Below are 20,406 nucleotides of genomic sequence, written 5' to 3'. Positions count from 1 at the left end.
CTAGGTTGTTTTTTATTGAAAACATTAATGGTAAGCAATACCGCATTAAACAGAAGTAACTGCAGCTGCTTGCCAAGTAATTCTGATTGTTAAGTACCTTACCATTAGTATAAAAGTGTATAACATCATTTTTAAAAGTCGTTAAACCCATGTCAAGAAACGGCACAAGTGGCACAACGGGATAAGGAGGGTGTATGATTAGGGAGGGATACCCGCTTCGTCTATATTAATGACAATTTGATAACTTAATTATTAGTCTATTTTACTGATAACTTAAACCATGTTAAAATAAATGTTACTGGAATAGTTTGAGTTATGTTCCATTTGTATATAACGTGTTGTCTTTCTTAACATTGTAATGCACCTTTGCGTTAAGTGGAAAATGGATCCCTGAGCGATCGATCGCAAATAATTCAGCACCTTCACTTGGGACAGCGACATTGTTACGCCGAACTTAGAGGCAGCGTGTTAAGAAGCTTCCTAAGAGACACTTCGGGGAACACACTTAGGAACACAAACAACTTTGGTAAGATATATCTTTTTGAGTCTTCTTAGCGTGCTAAGAGTGAACGTTATCGGGGAACCGGGCCCAGATACTTTACATTTTTTGTGTGTTTTTTTCATACAGTTTATGTTTAACTAAATCTCAGTACATGTGTGACTATCAGAGAGATGATCTTACCTCAGTATCTTCAGTTTACAGTCAGGATTCTTCAGTACATCAGAGATCAGCTTCACTCCTGAATCTCTTAGTTTATTATAAGACAGATCCAGATCTCTCAGGTGTGATGGGTTTGATCTCAGAGCTGAAGTCAGAGCAACACAACCTTCATCTGTGATATTACAACCACACAACCTGTAGAGAACAGAGACACACAGTTTGTTCACACACAGATCAAATCTACAGTGAGTTGAATTTGTTTCTCTTCTGTCATCATTTAGTGTTTATGGACAATTTTATTTTAGTTTCATTTATGTGTGTTTGTGTTTTACTGAAACACATCAGTGAGATTTACAAGGAAATGAACTTCATCAGTTTATGTTTATATTAACTGTGTGATTTATTTTTTATACAGTAATGAAATCAGATTTCTCTCATCAGACATCACTAAATGTTCTCTTATGTTTTTATTTCTGAATGATTTTTGTTTTTTACTTTTGTTCATAATTCAATTTTAATGTTTTATGTTTGTGACTTTCAGTAAGAGTTAAAGTGTTGTGATGAATGTTGAATAAAATCAGCTTCAGTTATCAAATACATTATTGAGATTAAATAAAAATTCACCATTCAACATTTAAAGTGAACCAAAACTTTTTATAAATGTTGTCTTTGAATTTTGATCAATACTTGTCTGAGGACATCTTAGGGTGTTTTCAGACATGAGTCTATGTTTCAGAACCTGCTGCTTTTTCTTCTTGGTTCAGTTTGTTTAGTCATATGTGAACATGGCAGGGGCAGACTGCTTTAGTCTATGATCACAGCAGACACAACTACCAGATGAAGATCAATAAAACACTCCCACGAGGTTCACAACAAGATTACAATATGCCCGGGATATGTTGTGCTGTTGGCGGCAGGGGTGCCGCTAGCAATTTTGGGCCCTATGAAAGAATATGAGGTCGGGCCACCACCATACCCATTTCGCACCAAACATCCAATCCAACCTACTGTAGCTATTCAAAATCTTTGTCTGTAATTTAATAATACAGAACTATTTATTTTGCTATTGTTTTGACCACAATTAACAGTATTTATAGATACTTACAATGTTTGCAGCTAAGATAATTTATTGCGCAATGTAAATGTAATTAAAAATACAGTAAATTAATCAAATAATCAGAGAAAATGCAACATTATTAAACACAGATTGAAGATAATTGTGACCATGCCTGTGAAAACCCAGCTGAAGTATTTCTTTGTGATTTACTGTTTTCCACATAAAACCATCCTACATAATGTAAAGAACATTTTGTGAAAATATAAACTTGATATTAATATTGACTGAGTAATGTCATGTCAGCGATTGAAATCATAGTGAAATTAATGCTTGAAATTAAACTGTGATGCTTTTATCTCACAATAAGATTTGAGGCTTTAGTCTGATTTTCAGAGACCGTCTCAGTGACATACTGTATACTTGAGCTGTTACACACATCAACAACATTATAACATTTAAAAATGGCGAACAACAACAATGCATCTTTTCTATACAGTTACCTTATGCCTCAAATAAGACTGCGTCAAAAATGCTTGACCAAAGCTTGTATTATAATTATTAGCATTATTTATAAGGTGAAGAACAGGTTTCACACACCAGCAGCTACACTAAAGCAAAAATAACAACAGATCATTAACGTGAACTCGAGAAAACAGCTTTACTCTTAACGTAAATGATTCTTCAGACTGTTTATTAATCAGCAGGACTCTAAAATGAAATGAAGGACAACTGTAGATAAACGTCTCCATCTCTCTAACAAACTACAACAACTATAACAGATTACGACAGATTGATTTCTTAAAGCTGTTGCAAGGATAGAAGCTTTAATATACATTAATGGACTAGTTTAGCCTTTGTTGCATTTCAGTTTTATCACAATCAACTCGATTCTCAACTGCCTAAAAGTACTTCCTTGGCATATTGCGTTACAAAACATTGGAGTGTGTAACCGCTAGCATTTGTAGTTTATGTTAATTAGGTTATACGGGCTACGTTAATTAAAACAGCTTATAAGGGCTGACTTCGCGTTAGAATCATAACATAAAACAGGGAACGTAAATCACTTTGTGTTTTTTTAAACTGAGGTGAACAGAGCGAAGACTTTACAGTGGAAAGAAAACTGCATTGTATTGCTCCAGCGTCACATTGTGTAAACTGCATCTATAGTAAGGAAGTGCACATATGCAGATATCATAGAAATTAGCATCAAATACACACACCTTGTTCTCTTCTGAAGTTCACGCGCATTGTGAGAGCATGAATTAAAGAAGGTGCTAAATGCAGAGTAAAGACGGGGCGGAGCTAAGAGGGCTCAGCTTAAGGGGATTGTGTGTGCGGCACAGTCCTTGGCTGAGGCCCCAAAAATTTCATGGGCCATTAGAATCATCCCAACACCCCCCCGCCCTTACGGTGCCCCTGGTTGCCGGTAACAACAGTCGTTAGAGGAACCCCGAACTACGTTTGTATTCAATTCCAAAGGAGTTAAATCAGCAGAATAAAGGATTGCCTTCAATCAGAAGTGACCACTAAGATAACATAAATGCTGGCCTAATATTAATGAATAGTAACATATAAGTTACAGCTGTCACTTATACTTACAAGCCTATAGTAATGGATTCATACGCCCCAAAACACTTTTTTCCTAAACTTTTCACTTTACACATAACCTTTTTATATACATTTATAAATGCCAATGGACATTTTGACTTAATTATTAGCGTATGTGAACATCAAAGCCTGAAAGATCACAGTTCTGCATGTGCACGTTTGTTCCCGCTGAGATGTTATGGACAGCAGACTTTCTTTTGTGTCCCAGCAACTTATTTTCAGCAGATTAACCATATGGGCAAACTGGACGAGTACCCAGGGGCACCAAAGTCTTAGAGGCACCAACTAAAACCAACAATAAAAAATATTTTATAAAATTACAAAAGTACTTGCTCTTTAAGACGTAAGTTGTTCATCTACTAAGTAAGCGTGACGTGCACAACAGCTTTTTGGAAAATGATCAGTAGCAGCTAAGTGGCATAGCCAAAAAAAAGTACATTAAGCCACTTTACACAAAATTCCACAAATGTGCAGTTTGTTGAGGTAGATGAATCTGATCGTGCTTTCAGTGTTACTCAGACTTATCAATATGATGTTTGCCGCAAACAAAAGAGAAAGCGGTTTGTAGATGAGTCATCTGACGAAGATGAAGTATTATTTACTGATGTAAGTCAGAGATTTAAGCTCGAGGCATATTATGTCATTTTGGACAGACTAAAATCATGCCTGCCCAAACGTATTGATGCTTACAAAGAGGTCTATGATCTTTTTGGTGTTCTCTTTTGTAAGGACTGTACAGAAAGTGAATTGTGCATAAGGGCTGATAAACTGTCATCACTTATCCAGTGGACCTAAATAAAACTTTGACTGATGAACTGATTCAGTTCAGAGATTTAAGCAAAGACAAGACCTCACCTGCAGAGCTGCTGCAAATTGTTGATCAGAATGAACTAAAGACAACATTTCCTAATGTTTTTGTTGCACTTATACTGTATTTAACTTTTTCAGTATCTAACTGTGAAGGAGAGAGGTCTTTATCTACTCTAAAGTGAGTGAAAAATGAACTTAGGACAACAATGACACAGAAACTTCTTTCTGCACTTTCCCTGCTTGTCATTGAATCTGAACTGGTTAAAGACATAAGAACATTAAGAACACATCATATTCCAGTTTGCTTGGTCAAAATCCAGAAAAGTGCAATTGTAAATTGTTTGAGAATTTGTGCATAATATCACTGCAATTGTTTTGTTTGTGTTGCTCAGTACAAGCAATGTAGCATTACACCACTGAGTAGTTGCACATTAACCAGGACCGGCTGCAGGATGAAATGACTGAGGGGGCATGTGAAATTGTTGAGGGGGCTTAACTTTATATCATCAATGATACACTGAGATCTCGCTTTGAAAAGACTTTTTAAATGCAGCGGTCCATAAAACACTCCATATGCAACTGCACAGCACAGGTAACCACATGGCCGCGGGAAAAATCTCCCTTTCAAAATATTGTGCAAAATATTTTTACTTAAAAAAATCTCCCTCTCTCGCCAACAGGGGGTGCTGCGGGTGCTGCAGCACCCCCTGTTGGCGAGAGAGGGAGATTTTTTTTAAGTAAAAATATTTTGCACAATTTATATATTACTTATGAATATTTTGGGAAATTATTTTTTACACACGTAGGTTATTAAAAGCGGAGTCCACGATGTTTGAAAAACGCGTTGGAAAAGGAGACGGGCCGACTACCAAAACACACTTATAGCCAATCAAATCAAATCAAATGCCGGGTTGCGTATGTGTGGGGCGGGTCTATCAACAGAAGGTCCAGATTCTATTGGGGTAGGGGCGTTTTTGTTTAGGTGATTTCAAATATCAACATTGGCTTTCAAACATCATGGACTCCGCCTTTAAGTGTATTTTGAATTTTAATTTCATTACTGTCTGTGCCTACCCATCTCCGTGGCCTCATCCGAGCGCACTTTCTCCGCCTTGCGTCTTTTGAAGACATGGGTACGCAGCACCATGACCCAGAAAAGACTCACACATCTTTGGATGATGCATGCCCACACAGAAATTCTGAACTCCCTGGGCATTCGTCCCCTCATGAGAGACTTTGGACTTTATTATACAACCGGGGCAATGCGCGACGCGAGTGTCTTTTGCTAGATTAAAAAGCGCGTTGATAATATGCGCAGTATTAACGGGATGACAACGCGGGTTTGCATACATGGATGCGAAGCAGCACAAAAACGCGTTTTAATATGAAAAAATTAAAGGATTTAAATGTAAAAGATTATTATTGAGTCTCTTGGACATAAATGATGACCGATTATGAGACGTTAGAAGGCGCAAAGAGCTGCTTCATCTGTAGCTAAGTAAAATAAATGCTTTGCTTTAAACAAATGCATCTATTTTTAAATGTTTTTTTTAAATGCAACCCCACGAATTTATTGTATATAATGACTCTGTACCTGTGGATATGGTGAGATGAGAACGTTTGTAAATTCTTTATCTTTTGTTTGTAACAAATAAAGTATTTTTAGAGTACAAACCTTATATAAAGCCTAATATATTCTAAAAATGTAATTATACACCATGTATTTCTTTATAAAATATCAGAACTAAACCCATTATCATTTTTGTTCAATTTATGAATTATTTATAAGTTTAAAAAAAAAAAAGTAATAGTACTATTTAGTAAAAAAAGAGCTATATAAAAATAAACAAGGTATGTTACTGTGAGAATATTTTACCACTGTTAATCGACGTGTGATCCTAACTTAAAAACGAAAGTAAAATATGTTCGTCCGCATGGACATTGAAAATACGTTGTTATAATATTATATGTTGTATGTATATCTGAAGTTGTAATGAAAGTAATTTCCCCTGGGAAAAGTATTTCTGCTTCTGATTAATAGCGCATATATTCATCTGAGAACTGTCTGTGTGTTTCAGACCCTGCTGTGTGCACTGACTGAAGTGTATATGACAATAAAGTAGTGAAACTCAATGTATTTATTTAAAAAAAAACTATTTTCAAAGGAACTGTATTCTGACAGTTATTCAAAGATGCACACATTATTCCGCAAATTATTTGAATATTAAACGAGAGAATGTATATACGGCAATGGACGTCTTATATGGCAATAAATATCCACATAGGCTATAACTTAACATAACAGCATAATGAAATGAATAAACAAACAAGGAAGCAGGATTGACGTGTAAATTGTATTATTATTACCGGAAAAACAGCAATATTACTGAAATAAACTCTGAGGTAGGCTAAATGCGCAAACACGCTGTTAACCGCAAGTTAATAAGCAATAAAAGTGGATAAAACATCATTATCTCTTAGAACTTTATATGACAAAAATGATATTTAAAGGAAATGTATTCTTACAGTTATTCAAAGATGCACAAATTATTCCATATATTATTTCCTGTTTAAGAGCACGTTCGTCTCTGGCCTCGCTCTGTTATAATAGCTGATTGGCAGATGCGCATCTCCGTCTTTCAAACAAGTATCATTATAACCTTTATAACAGTAGAGTAAACTTTATAGTTGCTTCCACTGTGTTTGTCTGATATGAATAACACACGTTGGCAAATTATAATTATTTGAAAATAATTTGTATTTATTATTTGCAAATTATTATCTTATTTGAATAGATTTGTATTGCTGCTTCCACAGACATCAGGGTGTATTTTAAAAACTATAGGCTATTGTTTTACCAGTGCTTATGTGTATTTAAATGTCTGAAATCTAAAATAAACATTATGAGGTTGAAAACATTGCATAGTGTTGATATATGACAGCGCTGAGCTCGTCCATCTGGCTCAGCGTCAACCAACGCGAAAGACATTTGAATCCGATAGTAATGTCACGTCACTGAACATTCTACCCATATGGGGATAAGGTTAAATTATTATTTAAATCAAAAGGATGAAAATTTAATTTGTAACCATGAATAGAAAAATAAAACAGAGGGGGCACAAATCAGATCTGAGGGGGCAATGCCCCCTTTTGCCCCCTCGTGGCGCCGGGCCTGACATTAACTATGTTGTTATATGTTAGATTAAAGAGTTGTTTTTGTGTTTAATTTTAAAAAAGTGACATGTTTATATTGACAGTTTCCTTGTGAAATGTAATAATTGTTAATTCTTACAAAATCTTATAAAATATTAAGTGGATTCTTGCATGATTATTTGTCAGGTGGGTCGGGGGCACCACAAGGTCTTAATACGCCACTGCTTATTTTAAGGACTACAAAACAATACATTGTAATCAGGGTTCTAAATTAACTTTTTTGACCACCAGCCAAAGTGGCTGGTAACTTTCTAAAGTTACCAGCCAATCAGCATTTCCACTAGCCAAATTTTTTCCAGTGAAAATAAGATAAATTATGAGTGCCACTGAATGCAACAATGATTCGTTTTTTTCCTTCACGTGCATGCGACAATCCTGACAAAACATGACAACATTTTTGTGACGAAACATAAGCTTTCTTCATTTCTCTGTTGATAGACATAAAGCTTTACTGGGGCACAGGCCCCCCATTTTTTGCTGACTTTTTTTGAAAGCCTGCTGTGTTCTATACAATGTCCTTTACTTAACCCACTATTCTACAGTGCAACAGGTACTGCGAAAGATAAATATGTATTTAAAAATATTTAAGTATAATCTTCATCATACCTAACATTATTAACATGTTTGGAGGCATTAATGGCATAAAATGTTTGGTAATAATGACAGCAGAGAAATATTTTCTACATTATACAATGATAGCAATGATTAATAACTTATTATTACAAGAATATTTTAAGAAACCAGTCATTTTATGACTGCTATACTAAATAATCTCAGTCATAGTTACTGTTAACTGTTATGTAAGTTAGTGTCCTAGAGTTAAATATTAGTAAACTAAATATTAATTTAATATCTGTAAATACAGTACAGTATAACACATACATCTCTTGATTTTCTCAGCAACAATGCAATCCTATAGACTTGACAAAAGGTTTTTCTGAGATTTTTCCTCCAATGTTTGAGAACTGACTGAGTGTGGATGTAGTTTGTCTTACCTCCCTTAAACTCATCATCTCTCCTTTCTGCCTCCCTTTCCCTGCTTTGCACAAAACATTTCTGATGTCCATCTACAGAAGCCAATAATGGTCGAGTCAAAATATGATTATCATTATTATTTAGAAACGTACTTCTCGTCATGTTTTCATAATTACTCATTTGCATGGCGTCCACTTTGGATGCAGTTGCGCGCGCGGATGAACGCAAAGACGCGCGTGGACATGGATACATGCGTGCACGCGTCAGTGCGACGCTTCGTCGCTTTACAAGCGTAAATTGGATAAATACACTGCATATAGATCTGAATACACTAGTTAACTGCTAAAATTTAAACTTAAGATTTACACCTGGGCACAAAAGATTTACACTGGGGCACGTGCCTCAGTAAAGGGGTTTGGCGACACCGCTGTCTTAGGGGGCGTGCACACCAACGCTTTTACGCCCGCGGCCGGCGCATGTTTTCAATTGTTTTCAATGGAAGCTCAGCGTTTTTCAAATAAGCCAGCAGCTAGCGGTTTTCTTCCGCGCTGAAAACCGGCGCCCGGAGGTTTTTCCGCGCTCAGCGCTGAACGCCGAGAGTTGAGAAATGTTCAACTTTGGAAGAAAAGCTCCGCTCGTCAATGTCAGTTCTCACGCGGCCGTCCAATCACAGTGTAGGTGGGGCGGAACAAGTATCACAGCAACCAACCGTCTCACAGCTGACGTATCAGAGCTACCAAAGCACTTAGCTGAAGAAAGCTGGCACTCAGCTGAAAAACAGCTGGCATTCGGCGTCCTCAAGGCGTTTTCAGCCGCGTTTAAAAGTTTTGGTGTGTCCAGCCCCTTAAGTCTATCCTCCCTGCTCTGCCCGTTCATTCTCCTTCTTCCTTTTGTGTTCTGGCGGACGCGTTCAGTTCGTTTCCATGGTTTCTCGCGCTGGTTTCGCTGCAAACTGCGCGCAGCCAATGGGCGTATGAAACATTATCACGTAGCATTACGGCACAGTGTTTATGGGAAATGTAGGAAGTACTGCCAGAGGGATAAATGACCGAGAACGAAGCTTAATGTATCATGCTTGCAATGCCTCATGCATCACCGGCCAAAGTGGCTAGTAAGTTTTTATTAATACCCGCCAAAATGAATTTTAACCCGTATTTGGCGGGTTGGCGGGTGTTAATTTAGAACCCTGATTGTAATACATTTTGATATTGCTTCACCAGATCCTTACATATGAGACAGCAGGACAGCAGAGACATGCATTATATCTTACCATTAAACTTCATGAATCTAGTAGAGATAATGGTTTTATGTGTACTCAGAAGATGTGATTCACTGTTAACTGTGGGGTTCAGGGCTGTTATAGTAACAGGATACAGCGTGCTATGAGAGGGATTGTTTATTCACGTTAGTAAATTAAAGCCAAAAATATTCACCAAGTTGTTTACTCTATTTATAATGACAGATATTATATTTTATTTATTTTTATGAGACATTTTTAATTTCTGGAAATATTTAATACAGAATATGACAAATAATGCAGAATCACAAAAATTCAACATTTTGTTGATTTTGCACTCTTCTGCAATCGCGAACAACTGTAGGGACTGACTGGCAGCCGACATCTAACTCCAGATTGTAAAATCAGTATTTTGTTTCTGGTAAGCCCTCAATTAAACTAATAAATGTGACCATTTAGTGCATTAGATATGTGTTCGCTGCCAAGATGGACACAAATATGGCGGCGGGCATGGTGGAAGTGACGTCTTTGGTACCCATGAAATGCTTAATCAACCATGAACGTACCTGATAGCTTTTTGTAGATGAATTCTAGTGAGTATGTCAACACCATTTAACACGAAAGTGCACCTAAAAACAGCTTTTAATTGCTCTTCTCCACATAGATTCATGGTAAGAATGTTGTCCCACCCAAGTTTTGATTCCTACTTAAACAAATGAAGTAATATAACCACACTTACAAAAAAAGCCACACAATAATCCCGTAAAGCTGCTCTCTGTCCATCCTGACTAGACCCCGAAGCCCCCGCCAGGCGCCGCCATTTCCACCATTTAGAAGTTCAGCTGCCGCCAGCCAATAATTTCCTAAGCCAAATTGAGCTGATAAAGTTTGGCTGAGCCGGCTAGAATTATTTGCATCAAATAATAATTCAATCACAAAAAGACATACACACACAAAATATATAAACCAATACACGAGATCTATTTTCCGACTGGTTTCATAACAGCACAGTTTTGTGCTCGCTCGTTGCTACAATACACAGAGGCCGTTTCTCAATCCAAAGGTTGCAGCCTGCGGAGGTCGCATACAAGGCCGTAGCCAGGATTTTTCAAATACCGAGGACATTTTTTGTATTATTTACCTTTTTTCCATATTACAGAATAATAATAAACATGTCCAAACTACGACATAGCACAAATGTAACTGTGTCTGTGAGAATTTTGTTGGTGACTAAAAGCATCCAAAATAAAACAATGGTTACATTTCATCATCTGAAGTGCAAGTCACCCTTTGCCTAGAAACTGCAAAACCGTGTCATTTTTTCAAGAAGCTTCTTAAATTTTCAATTTAGGATGAGTATAGAAGGAGTTTATATATAATAAGGGCTCTTGGTGGCTGCTTTTTCTTCAATATAGTGTAAGTCATCTATTTCAAAAAATATATTTTTTGGTTTCTAATAACAAAAATGTATCTGTTTGGCACAGCTATATTTTGTCTACAAAAGTAATTTCAAGCATTTAACCATAAGCCTTCAGATTTAATGATTTTTAAGACTACACTGTAAAAAAAATCCGTAGAAATTGCAGCTGAGTTGCCGGTAATTTACCGTAGATTTAAATTTATGTTATTTACTGGCAACATTTTGTTCAAAGTTAAATGAACATTTAACATTTACAAGTCTTTGTCTTTACAGAGTAAAACTAAAAAACAGCATCAAGCAAAACATTCTGGGAAACAAAATCTGAAGCAAAAAACAGAAAAAGGTTGATGATGATTTCTGGTTCCCAGAATGCTTTGCATGATGCTGTTTTTGTATAGTTTTATTCTGTAAAGATAAAGAATTGTTAATATTTAAAATTTATTTAACTTTGAACAAACTCTTGCCAGTAAATAACATAAATGTAAATCTACGGTAAATTACCGGCAACCCAGCTGCAATAACATTGACATTTTTACGGACTTTTTTTACAGTGTATAGTTAACATTTTAGTTAAGTGACCTTAAACTTTTGAACAGTAGTGTAGGTTTTAATCTCATTGGTAGCCGTATTGCATCCCATATCGTAGGCTACTTGCTGCATTCTCACCTTCCCTCTTTCTCTGCTCATCTTTTGCTGGCTTTCCAAATGATAGTTAAGTTTGTTACAGCCTTTTCATTTTCATTTGCTTTATTAGATTAGAATTACAGACATGGAGAGACTCTTTCTTACGTTGCATGTTACATAAACATTCTTGCCTTTCTTGAATACTACTCTTGTATAGAAGCAGTGCTTATTATACTTTGTGTTTGCGACCGCTACCTTTGAGCTTGTTGTACTTGCCATCGCTCTGTCGTTGCGGATGTGAGGGACTCTGGCGGATTCCACGTGAGGACCGGTCTGTCTGTGAGTGTCTAGAAGCAGCACCCACTGCTCGTTGAGTGAAGAGAATGATACATGCTCTCGCGTCAGTCTCCAACCACGACAGAAAAGATCGCTAGATTTGTCCTTTTTCGCTTTTTTTAAGTTGCTAAATCTAGCGACAAAGTCATCAACAAGTTGGCAACACGGCACTGCTTGGACTGTGCATGTATGTAGTGTATGAGCTTATCGTGCTTCTGGTTGGCTAACGATGGAAATTCAGCCAATCATCATTGATTATGTGGTTGTCCCACCACCTCTAACATACACAGGCCAATCATTATGTGTTTCCCACCCCTCAACACACACAAGAGAAAAATATTGCCTGTCTGATGAGAGCTTACTTGCTTCAGTGAGATTAATTATACTAATGCGCAGCATTTTAATGTCAGTAACGCTGTTAGGAAATGACGTTTATATATAACGCCGTTATTTCCATCACTGTACGTGATGGTCCATAGATGCAAAGATTGTCTCGTCGGCTATTTACACATCAAGGAAACTTCAAGAAAAAACTACAGAGGACATGACCTCGGTGTCCTCAATGGTAGCTACGGCCATGGTCGCATATGCAGGCTGCAAACGTCATAAAGCCTGGTTTATTTAAGTTAACTGAGCATTACATTCGCAAGCCATACGCATATTACAACAATTTACGATTAACTAAGAATAAACTTTATAATTGTTAATATTTTGAAATAAGACAGTCTTGATGACGTATGCAGCGTAAAAATGCGACCTCCGGAGGCTGCAGTCTTCGGATTGAGAAACGGCCAGAGACTCACAGGGATGACGACCAATTAAAATTGCTACAGAAGAAGCGATGCATTTTTTTCTCGCACTGATCTAAATGGCGGAAAGAAGCAAGCAAGGTAATTTTGATCTCACTTCTCACATACTTTCCTAATTCCTATTTACCTTTTTTTTAACTTAGACCTACCCAGACTTTTGTTAAATCTTCAGGGCACGGTTGCACAAACCTGAATCAAAGATTGATGTTATTATAAACCAAATTGTAAGTGACCATAGGTTAAGAGACTTTTATTTTGATATTACGCCGGACATGGTTAAGATACAGGAAGAGAGATCGCAGCGCGCGGAAAGCCTTGTTAAATGAGCCACATTTCTCTCTTGCGTAAATATACATTGTGTGTATAACAGTATACGAAATCAATATTTTTGCACTGTTTACTTTGAGCTTATGTACACACTTTCGTTTCGGATTACATTTTGAACGTATATGTTCTTGTTAAGTCTGTTTGTGAACTACCTGCAAGGGGCTTACGGACAGCTACGTAAACTGCTAGTTTGCATCCTTTGGAAAGTGGAGCGAGGTATGAAATCTTTAAGTATAATGTTCAGTTATCCAAGTGAATTTTTGTAATGTAAAGTGTTAAATGATGTTTTACAGTGTTTCTTGGGTTATGAGTTTGTCAACACGAGTCAGCAATTTGTGAAATTAATGTAAACTGTATTGTAGCATATTGCATTTGCACACGAGAATATTCTTCATTTATCATTTGAGTATTCAGTTAATATTTGCACAAAACTATGCAATTTATTCGTATTTTTTATTTACTTGCCTTTATATGTATTATACTTTAGTTTCAAGGTGCTGGAAGAGCGGCAATAAACATTATTGCACCCGTTTTCGAGACTCCTCTTCATTTTCGACTCCAAGGGCTGCTACACAAATATTCTGGAACGGAGAGATTTATAGCACTGAACAGGGGCGGATTTAGTGATTTTGGGGCTCAAGGCGAACCATGTGTCGGGGCCCTAACTATGCACCCTTTATGCAACCTTTACTGTATTTTTCTCTCTTTCTCATCGCTATCTCTTTTTTCCTCTAGGTTACATAAGTTTCAGCCCCCAATGAGGTTGAGATTAATACTGTTTGATAATATGATTGGATTTTATACTAACCGCAGTACTACATGGTAAAAAGATGTGTATAACAATTATGTACTTTTTATTTTACTTTGTGTACTTAATTTCTTTAATACATTTTCATTTAATGCCACATTACATCCACAATATATTTTAAATTAAAATACTTTGTATTCAAATTAACATAATATGATGAGAAGAAACATAATATGGTCTTAAAATAATGCAATCATAGGTGTTAAGAACTCGAAATAAGATAAACAAGGGGTGAAATTTGACTTTCTATATGGATGGTAAAGCGTCATGTATTGCTTCTGCATTACATTATGTAAACAGTTTTTATATTATTGAACTATACAGATGTCATCTATGTACACATCTTGTAATTTGATGTTCGCTAGTGATATACAGGGCAAAGCCGAAGCATGCTACCATTTTCATATGAGATTTAAATGATACTAAAGCGATCACGAATTCGTGTGCAGATTGGGGATGAATTACAATCTTTAGTGGTGCTGGGCAGACATTTCGGCGGACTAAAGCTTACTGTACCTGAGATTACACGCTAATATTATATAAACTGTAGATCCTGTATTATTTGCGGAGCATACTCACCAGCACACTACAGTGTTTCCTCTAGGATTTTTTTCAGCTGTGGCGGCAGGGGGCGCCCATGATGATTATAAATGTACATTATTTTTTTTAAAGTAGAATATAGGCTACAGTAAACTAACATGTATTTTTTTTATCATTTTCATGCTGTCATTTACTTTTCCTTATATTTATAGCATATTGCTTTTCTATGTTTGATCTAAAATGTATTTTCTTAAAAAACGTTACATAGCTACGTACGTAGTTCGGATATTTCATTGTAGTTTTAATGTAGTGTGCATTGCAAGTTGTGCTCGTGTTTAGCGTTACAGAGCTGTTGCAAACTCACACACAGTCCTGTTTGATAATCCGCACAGCTGTGATTGACCGAACAACCGACCAGTTATCCGACATCAGCAGCAATTTTATTTCACACCCGTACCATTTGACATAAAGACCCCGAGCCGGTCACACCGCAAATCGCGCAGTTGAATAGAAACCTTTAACGGTCTTCAGACAGATCTTAAACACAAAGCACGGGGCCATTTAAAAACGAGTCGAATTTTGGTCTTGGATGTTAGACCCGCATTTTACTCTTGTCTATTGAGTCCTGACCTGCATCTACAACGCAAATGACGCGCGAAAAGCCTATTATTACACCCGTTACATCAAATAATACGCGGTTCACCCGCGGGTACCCCGACCGTCCTGTTTCGTCTGAAAACAGATAAAACAGTCTCACCGTCTGCCTCAAGTTTCTATTACCAACGTTCTTCTCTTCCACGGGAATAATGTAAGTTTCCTTACAAACAGATTCGACTATTAATGTCTTGCAGTCGCATATAAGTAGTATTCAGTATTTAGCCTTTTGTTTTTGGACAAATATCATATCATTTAATGTGAAACTTTGTGAGTGTCGATCTAAAGCACAGAAGATTGATTGACAGCTGAGCGGTCAGCAGCGCGCTACTGCGCTTATAGCCTATATTCTGAATAACTAATGACCAGATAAGTTGATAATATGAGTACAGTGATTCCAAATGAATCTCCAAAAAACTCGTAATATGTTAAATCGAAAGTTTAATAATGTCTTTTCTCGCAGCCCTGCGCTGCGTCCGTGTATATGCGCCGGTGAACATCAAATGCGTGATGACCTTGCACCTTAAATTACCCTAAATTTATAGTCATAAAGATAAAAGTAAAACAATATTCGAAACTTCAGATTATGTCTTTTTATTTGTATAAACTCATAATAAGGAGAAAACTTTGTGCTTATTTAAAATCATTAAAAACATGACGTGCTTTCTGCTGCTTTGGTCAGCGCGTCACAAAAAAACAGAAACTCAAATACTTTTTTATTCGTTTTGTCAATTTAATTATTATTTAAGTGTAACATATTTCGTATAGGCTTATTTATTTTATTATTATTTCTCAAAACAGAGACGTAGCCTAATCATCCTCTGTTGATTTAAATCTATTTGTTCATTAAACTAAACCCATGGAAGAAATTGATACTTTAGGAGATTTATTTATAAATGAGTTAACAACGCGAATCCAGAAAGGAATTTATTTCTAAGACAGCCAGTCTGGCAGGGCGGACATTTCTGTAGCTTTTTTGCGAGCTGCCGCCGTGGGTTTTGTCTAGAAGGGATACAGCAAATGCCGAAAAGTTAAGGATTAGATTTGGAGGTAGGATTATTAGGATGAAAACAGCGGCTCTGGCTAAATGAGATACAAATACATCCTACAATCGTGTGAAATTTTGTGTTTAGAGTTGGGTTTGGTTGAAGGATTAGGATAAAACAGTGGTCATCCAGCGAGATTTCGTTTGCTGTATCCCTTCTATCCACAACCGCAGGCGTGGCGGGGATGTTTTAGGCATGGCGGGCCGCCACGGTAGAATGTATATAGCGGAAACACTGCACTATCAGTGTCCGTGGCCGAGAGAGAGCGGTGTCTGACGGAAAAGAGGTTGCTGAGAGCAGCACAGACCGTGGCAGTGTTTGTGGGGAGAAAAGTGGAGACTTTGGCTACATTTTTGTGTGAATCATCTTTTCTGCTCCATTGGTGTAGCTACGTTTCACTCTTAGTTTATTTCCTTGCAGCTTCGCTCTTTTAATGTATCAACTATCAAACTCACTCGCTGCTGCCTGCAGCTCTGCTCGCTTTGTTGATTTGAGCTACGCGCTAATATGTAATAATAACGTTCAAACCTTTTATGGGAATATACTGAAAAACACAAAATATGTTTTAATAGAATTCTTAATTAAACAAAATTATGATAGTTTTCTGGGAATCTTGATGATAAGCAGGGGCAAAAAGTGGCAGCTCACCAAGTACACCCCTGCGTTTTGGGGCCCCTTAGTAAGGCGGGGCCCAAGGCAACTGCCAACCTTTGCCTAATGGTAAGTCCGCCCCTGGCACTGAACGTGATATAACTGCAGTAACAAACCATCGTTTCCACATTGCTAATTCACGACGTATGCTTCAGTGTACATTGAAGTGAAATGTGCAAAACTTTGTCCAAAATAATACTGATAACATTGTGTGTAACGACGGGGAAGGAGTTATGGGTCCTGAATTGACGCGTGCATTAGGCTTGCTAATAACAAAGAAATGTATTGTCCATATCTTAGGATGAAGTTGAATATGCCAGTCCATTTATTATCATGGCACATAAATCAAATAAAGACAAATAAAATACTTTACAAAACTTCAACCTTCATAACAAATAAACAAAATACGAACGTAACATTAGCACAACCGATTCACACGGTCAAAAAAGTTTGTTTGACCGTCAATTCCTTGCCACCTGTGGCTCATTAACACAAACTTAAATACATCACCAAGGCTAATGGCGCCATCTAGTGTCAAACAAAGAAACTCAATATATAATGGCTCCAACATTCCGGCCCCTAATTGTTAATGACATAAGGAATAAACAATTTTAAATCATATAATAATATAAGGAGCCATTAAATAGATTATCATCATCAAGAATAAACAATTGCCTTCTTTAACAATAAAGGTACATCATATCCCATTTACCTTTCACATTTCCAATAAAAGACAAAGTTTTGTTATAGGTCTTATTATTGTGTTTGTTTTGGTTTGAATTCGTGCAGATCTAACTAAACCCTTTTTATCTGGGTAAGTTTCTACCACTCTACCAAGTAACCAAGAATTGCGTGGGGCTGAAGGATCTGCAATAAGAACAATATCATCTGGCATAAAATTATGTCTTTCCTTTGTCCATTTTTGACGTTCTTGTAGCAAAGGTAAGTACTCTTTGATCCATCTTTTCCAAAACAGATCTGAGAGGTATTGTATTTGTTTCCACCTTCTTCTTACATATTGATCTGATTTGTCAAAAAGACCTGGAGGATAGATGGGTTCTCTCTTCATTGTAAGAAGATGATTGGGGGTTAGCGCTTCCAAATCATTTGGATCTTCAGATATTTTGGTGATAGGTCGATCATTGAGAATTGCCTCAGCTTCACACAGGACAGTATGTAATTCTTCATCATTCAGTGTCTGCTGATTTAAAACAGAGGATAATACCTTTCTTATCATTCGGATGATACGTTCCCATGCACCACCATGATGAGAGGCTGCAGGTGGATTAAAACTCCATTTAATTCCTTTGTGTGCTAGAGCCTTGGTGATTTTACTTTGATTTAACTCTTTAAGAGATTTTCTCAGTTCCTTTTCGGCACTAGTGAAATTTGTTCCATTATCGGATATCATGTGACATACTTGCCCTCTTCTGCATATGAATCGTCGCAATGCATTTATGCAAGAATCAGTGTCCAATGAGTATGCCACCTCCAAGTGAACTGCCCTGCTGGCCATGCAGGTAAAAATTACGCCATAGCGTTTCACACAACTGCGACCTCTTTTTACCTCAATTGGACCAAAATAGTCCAACCCAACATTAGTAAATGGAGGAAGATCTGCAGTTATTCGGTCTACAGGCAAGTCAGCCATTTTTTGCTCACCCAATTTACCACTGTGCTTTTTGCAGAAGGTACATTTTGAAATAACCTTTCTGGCTAATGCATTGGCGTGGGTAATCCAATAATTTTCTCTTAAAATGGAGAGCAAATGATTTCTTCCACAATGACCATTTTGTACATGAATGTGCCTGAGGATTAGAGTAGAAATATGCTGATCTTTGGCTAAAATAACCGGGTGTTTCCTTTCTTTGGGCATAGCAGCTCTGCACAATCTCCCACCAACTCTCAGTATCCCATCTTCTAAAATAGGGCTCAACTTACGTATAGCACTCTCTTTTCTTATTTCAGATCTTTCTGATTTTAGTAGTGAAATTTCAGTGCTAAATTTTTCCCATTGACAGAACTGGATTACAGCTTTTTCTGCTTCTAAAAGGTCATCTGAAGACAAGCATGGACCTCCAAATGAAGCTTTGGTTTGTTGCAATCTCTGTTTCAACACATTGTCATCTTTCAAAGTCATTGTCAATTGTTTTCTTTGGCGACTTACTTCAAGTAGGACTTTCCTTACTCTCAGTATCCATGCAACTGCGGTTTTAAGTCTTTTCCAATCTGAAAAGTAATTGATTAGCCTATGGGTTGCATTCTCGATGACCTCAATAGTTACAGCATTTGCTGAGAGCTCCTTCTTCAGCTCTGGATCATTGTCAACAACGTTTAAGTCAATGTTGTCTTTTGACCACGTTGAAACTGGCTCTTTCAGAAATTCTGGTCCATTTAACCATTCTTTGCTGGTAACCAATTGTTGAACAGTCAATCCTCTGGATGCAACGTCTGCAGGGTTTTGTGAAGTATGAATATACTTCCATTGTGTTACATCTGAAGCTTCTCTGATTGCAGAAATCCTGTTTGCAACAAAGGTACGGAATCTCTTGTTTTCATTTTTTATATACTTTAGGACAGATGTGCTGTCAGTCCAAAAACAAGAGTTTTCCAGTTGAAGCTGTAGTTGTTTTCTGAGCATTTTATCAATATTTACAGCTAGGACTGCAGCAGTCAACTCCAAGCGAGGAATAGTGACTGATTTTAGGGGTGCCACCCTAGATTTGCCAAGCAGAAAGGAGACATGCACATCATTGTTACTATTCTGTAGTCTTAAATAGGTTACAGATCCATATCCACTTCCACTGGCATCTGAAAAATGGTGTAGTTGGGCACTAGCCAGTTCTCCAAAATTAGATGGTTTCAGACATCTGTCAACTTCGAAAGTGTTCAACTGATCCAAGTCAGTAATCCATTTAGTCCATCTTTGCTCAAGAACTTTAGGAATCTCATCATCCCAGTTATGGTTTGTTCTGCATAACTCCTGTAGGATAAGTTTGACTGGAAGTGTCAATGGTGCAAGATATCCTAAAGGATCATACACTGAACTTACTACAGACAAAATGCCACGTCTGGTTGGAGTTTTTTCTTTGCAAACAGTTTTAAAATTAAAGGTGTCAGTTTGCACGCACCATTGAAGACCTAAGGCTCTTTCTACTGGTAGCTGGTCTCGATCCAGATTGAGCTCATGAAGATTTTTGGATCTGTCTTGTTCAGTAATAGATAGTAAGACCTCTCTGCTGTTACTCATCCATTGTGTTAGATGGAAACCACCTTTGTGACAAAGAGCAGTCAGGTCTTTAATCATTTTAATTGCTGCTTGTTCTGTAGGTACGCTTTTGAGGCAATCATCCATGTAAAAGTTCTTGTAAACAGTGTCACTTACTTCCTCACTAAAGCAGTGTTCATTGTCCTCTGCAGTTCTTCTTAAAGCGAAACATGCACAGCTGGGAGAGGAAACTGCTCCAAATAAATGAACAGTCATTCTGAAGACAGCCACATCCTGCGTAACATCTCCATCTGGCCACCATAGGAAGCGTAGAAAATCCCTGTCTTCCTCTGCCACTGTGACCTGATAAAACATTGCTTTGATATCAGTCATGAAAGCAATAGGTTCCTGTCTGAACCTCA

The 20,406-nt window shown here is 37.2% G+C and overlaps 1 protein-coding gene across 2 annotated transcripts in view; it reads right to left on the bottom strand.

Moving 5' to 3' along the window:
* Positions 1–20,406, bottom strand: part of LOC141363221 (NLR family CARD domain-containing protein 3-like) — a 460,117-nt gene that overhangs the window by 397,835 nt on the left and 41,876 nt on the right. For both annotated transcript variants that reach the window (XM_073865813.1, XM_073865814.1), the window contains exon 9: positions 683–856. In XM_073865813.1, coding sequence (XP_073721914.1) covers positions 683–856 — 174 coding nt within the window. The remainder of the gene's footprint in view (positions 1–682; positions 857–20,406) is intronic.

The sequence above is a fragment of the Misgurnus anguillicaudatus genome, unplaced genomic scaffold, assembly GCF_027580225.2.
Source record: "Misgurnus anguillicaudatus unplaced genomic scaffold, ASM2758022v2 HiC_scaffold_33, whole genome shotgun sequence".
NCBI classification, from domain to species: Eukaryota; Metazoa; Chordata; class Actinopteri; order Cypriniformes; family Cobitidae; genus Misgurnus; species Misgurnus anguillicaudatus.
The sequence above is the reverse complement of the archived record's forward strand: the minus strand, read 5'-3'. Positions and strand labels throughout refer to the sequence as shown.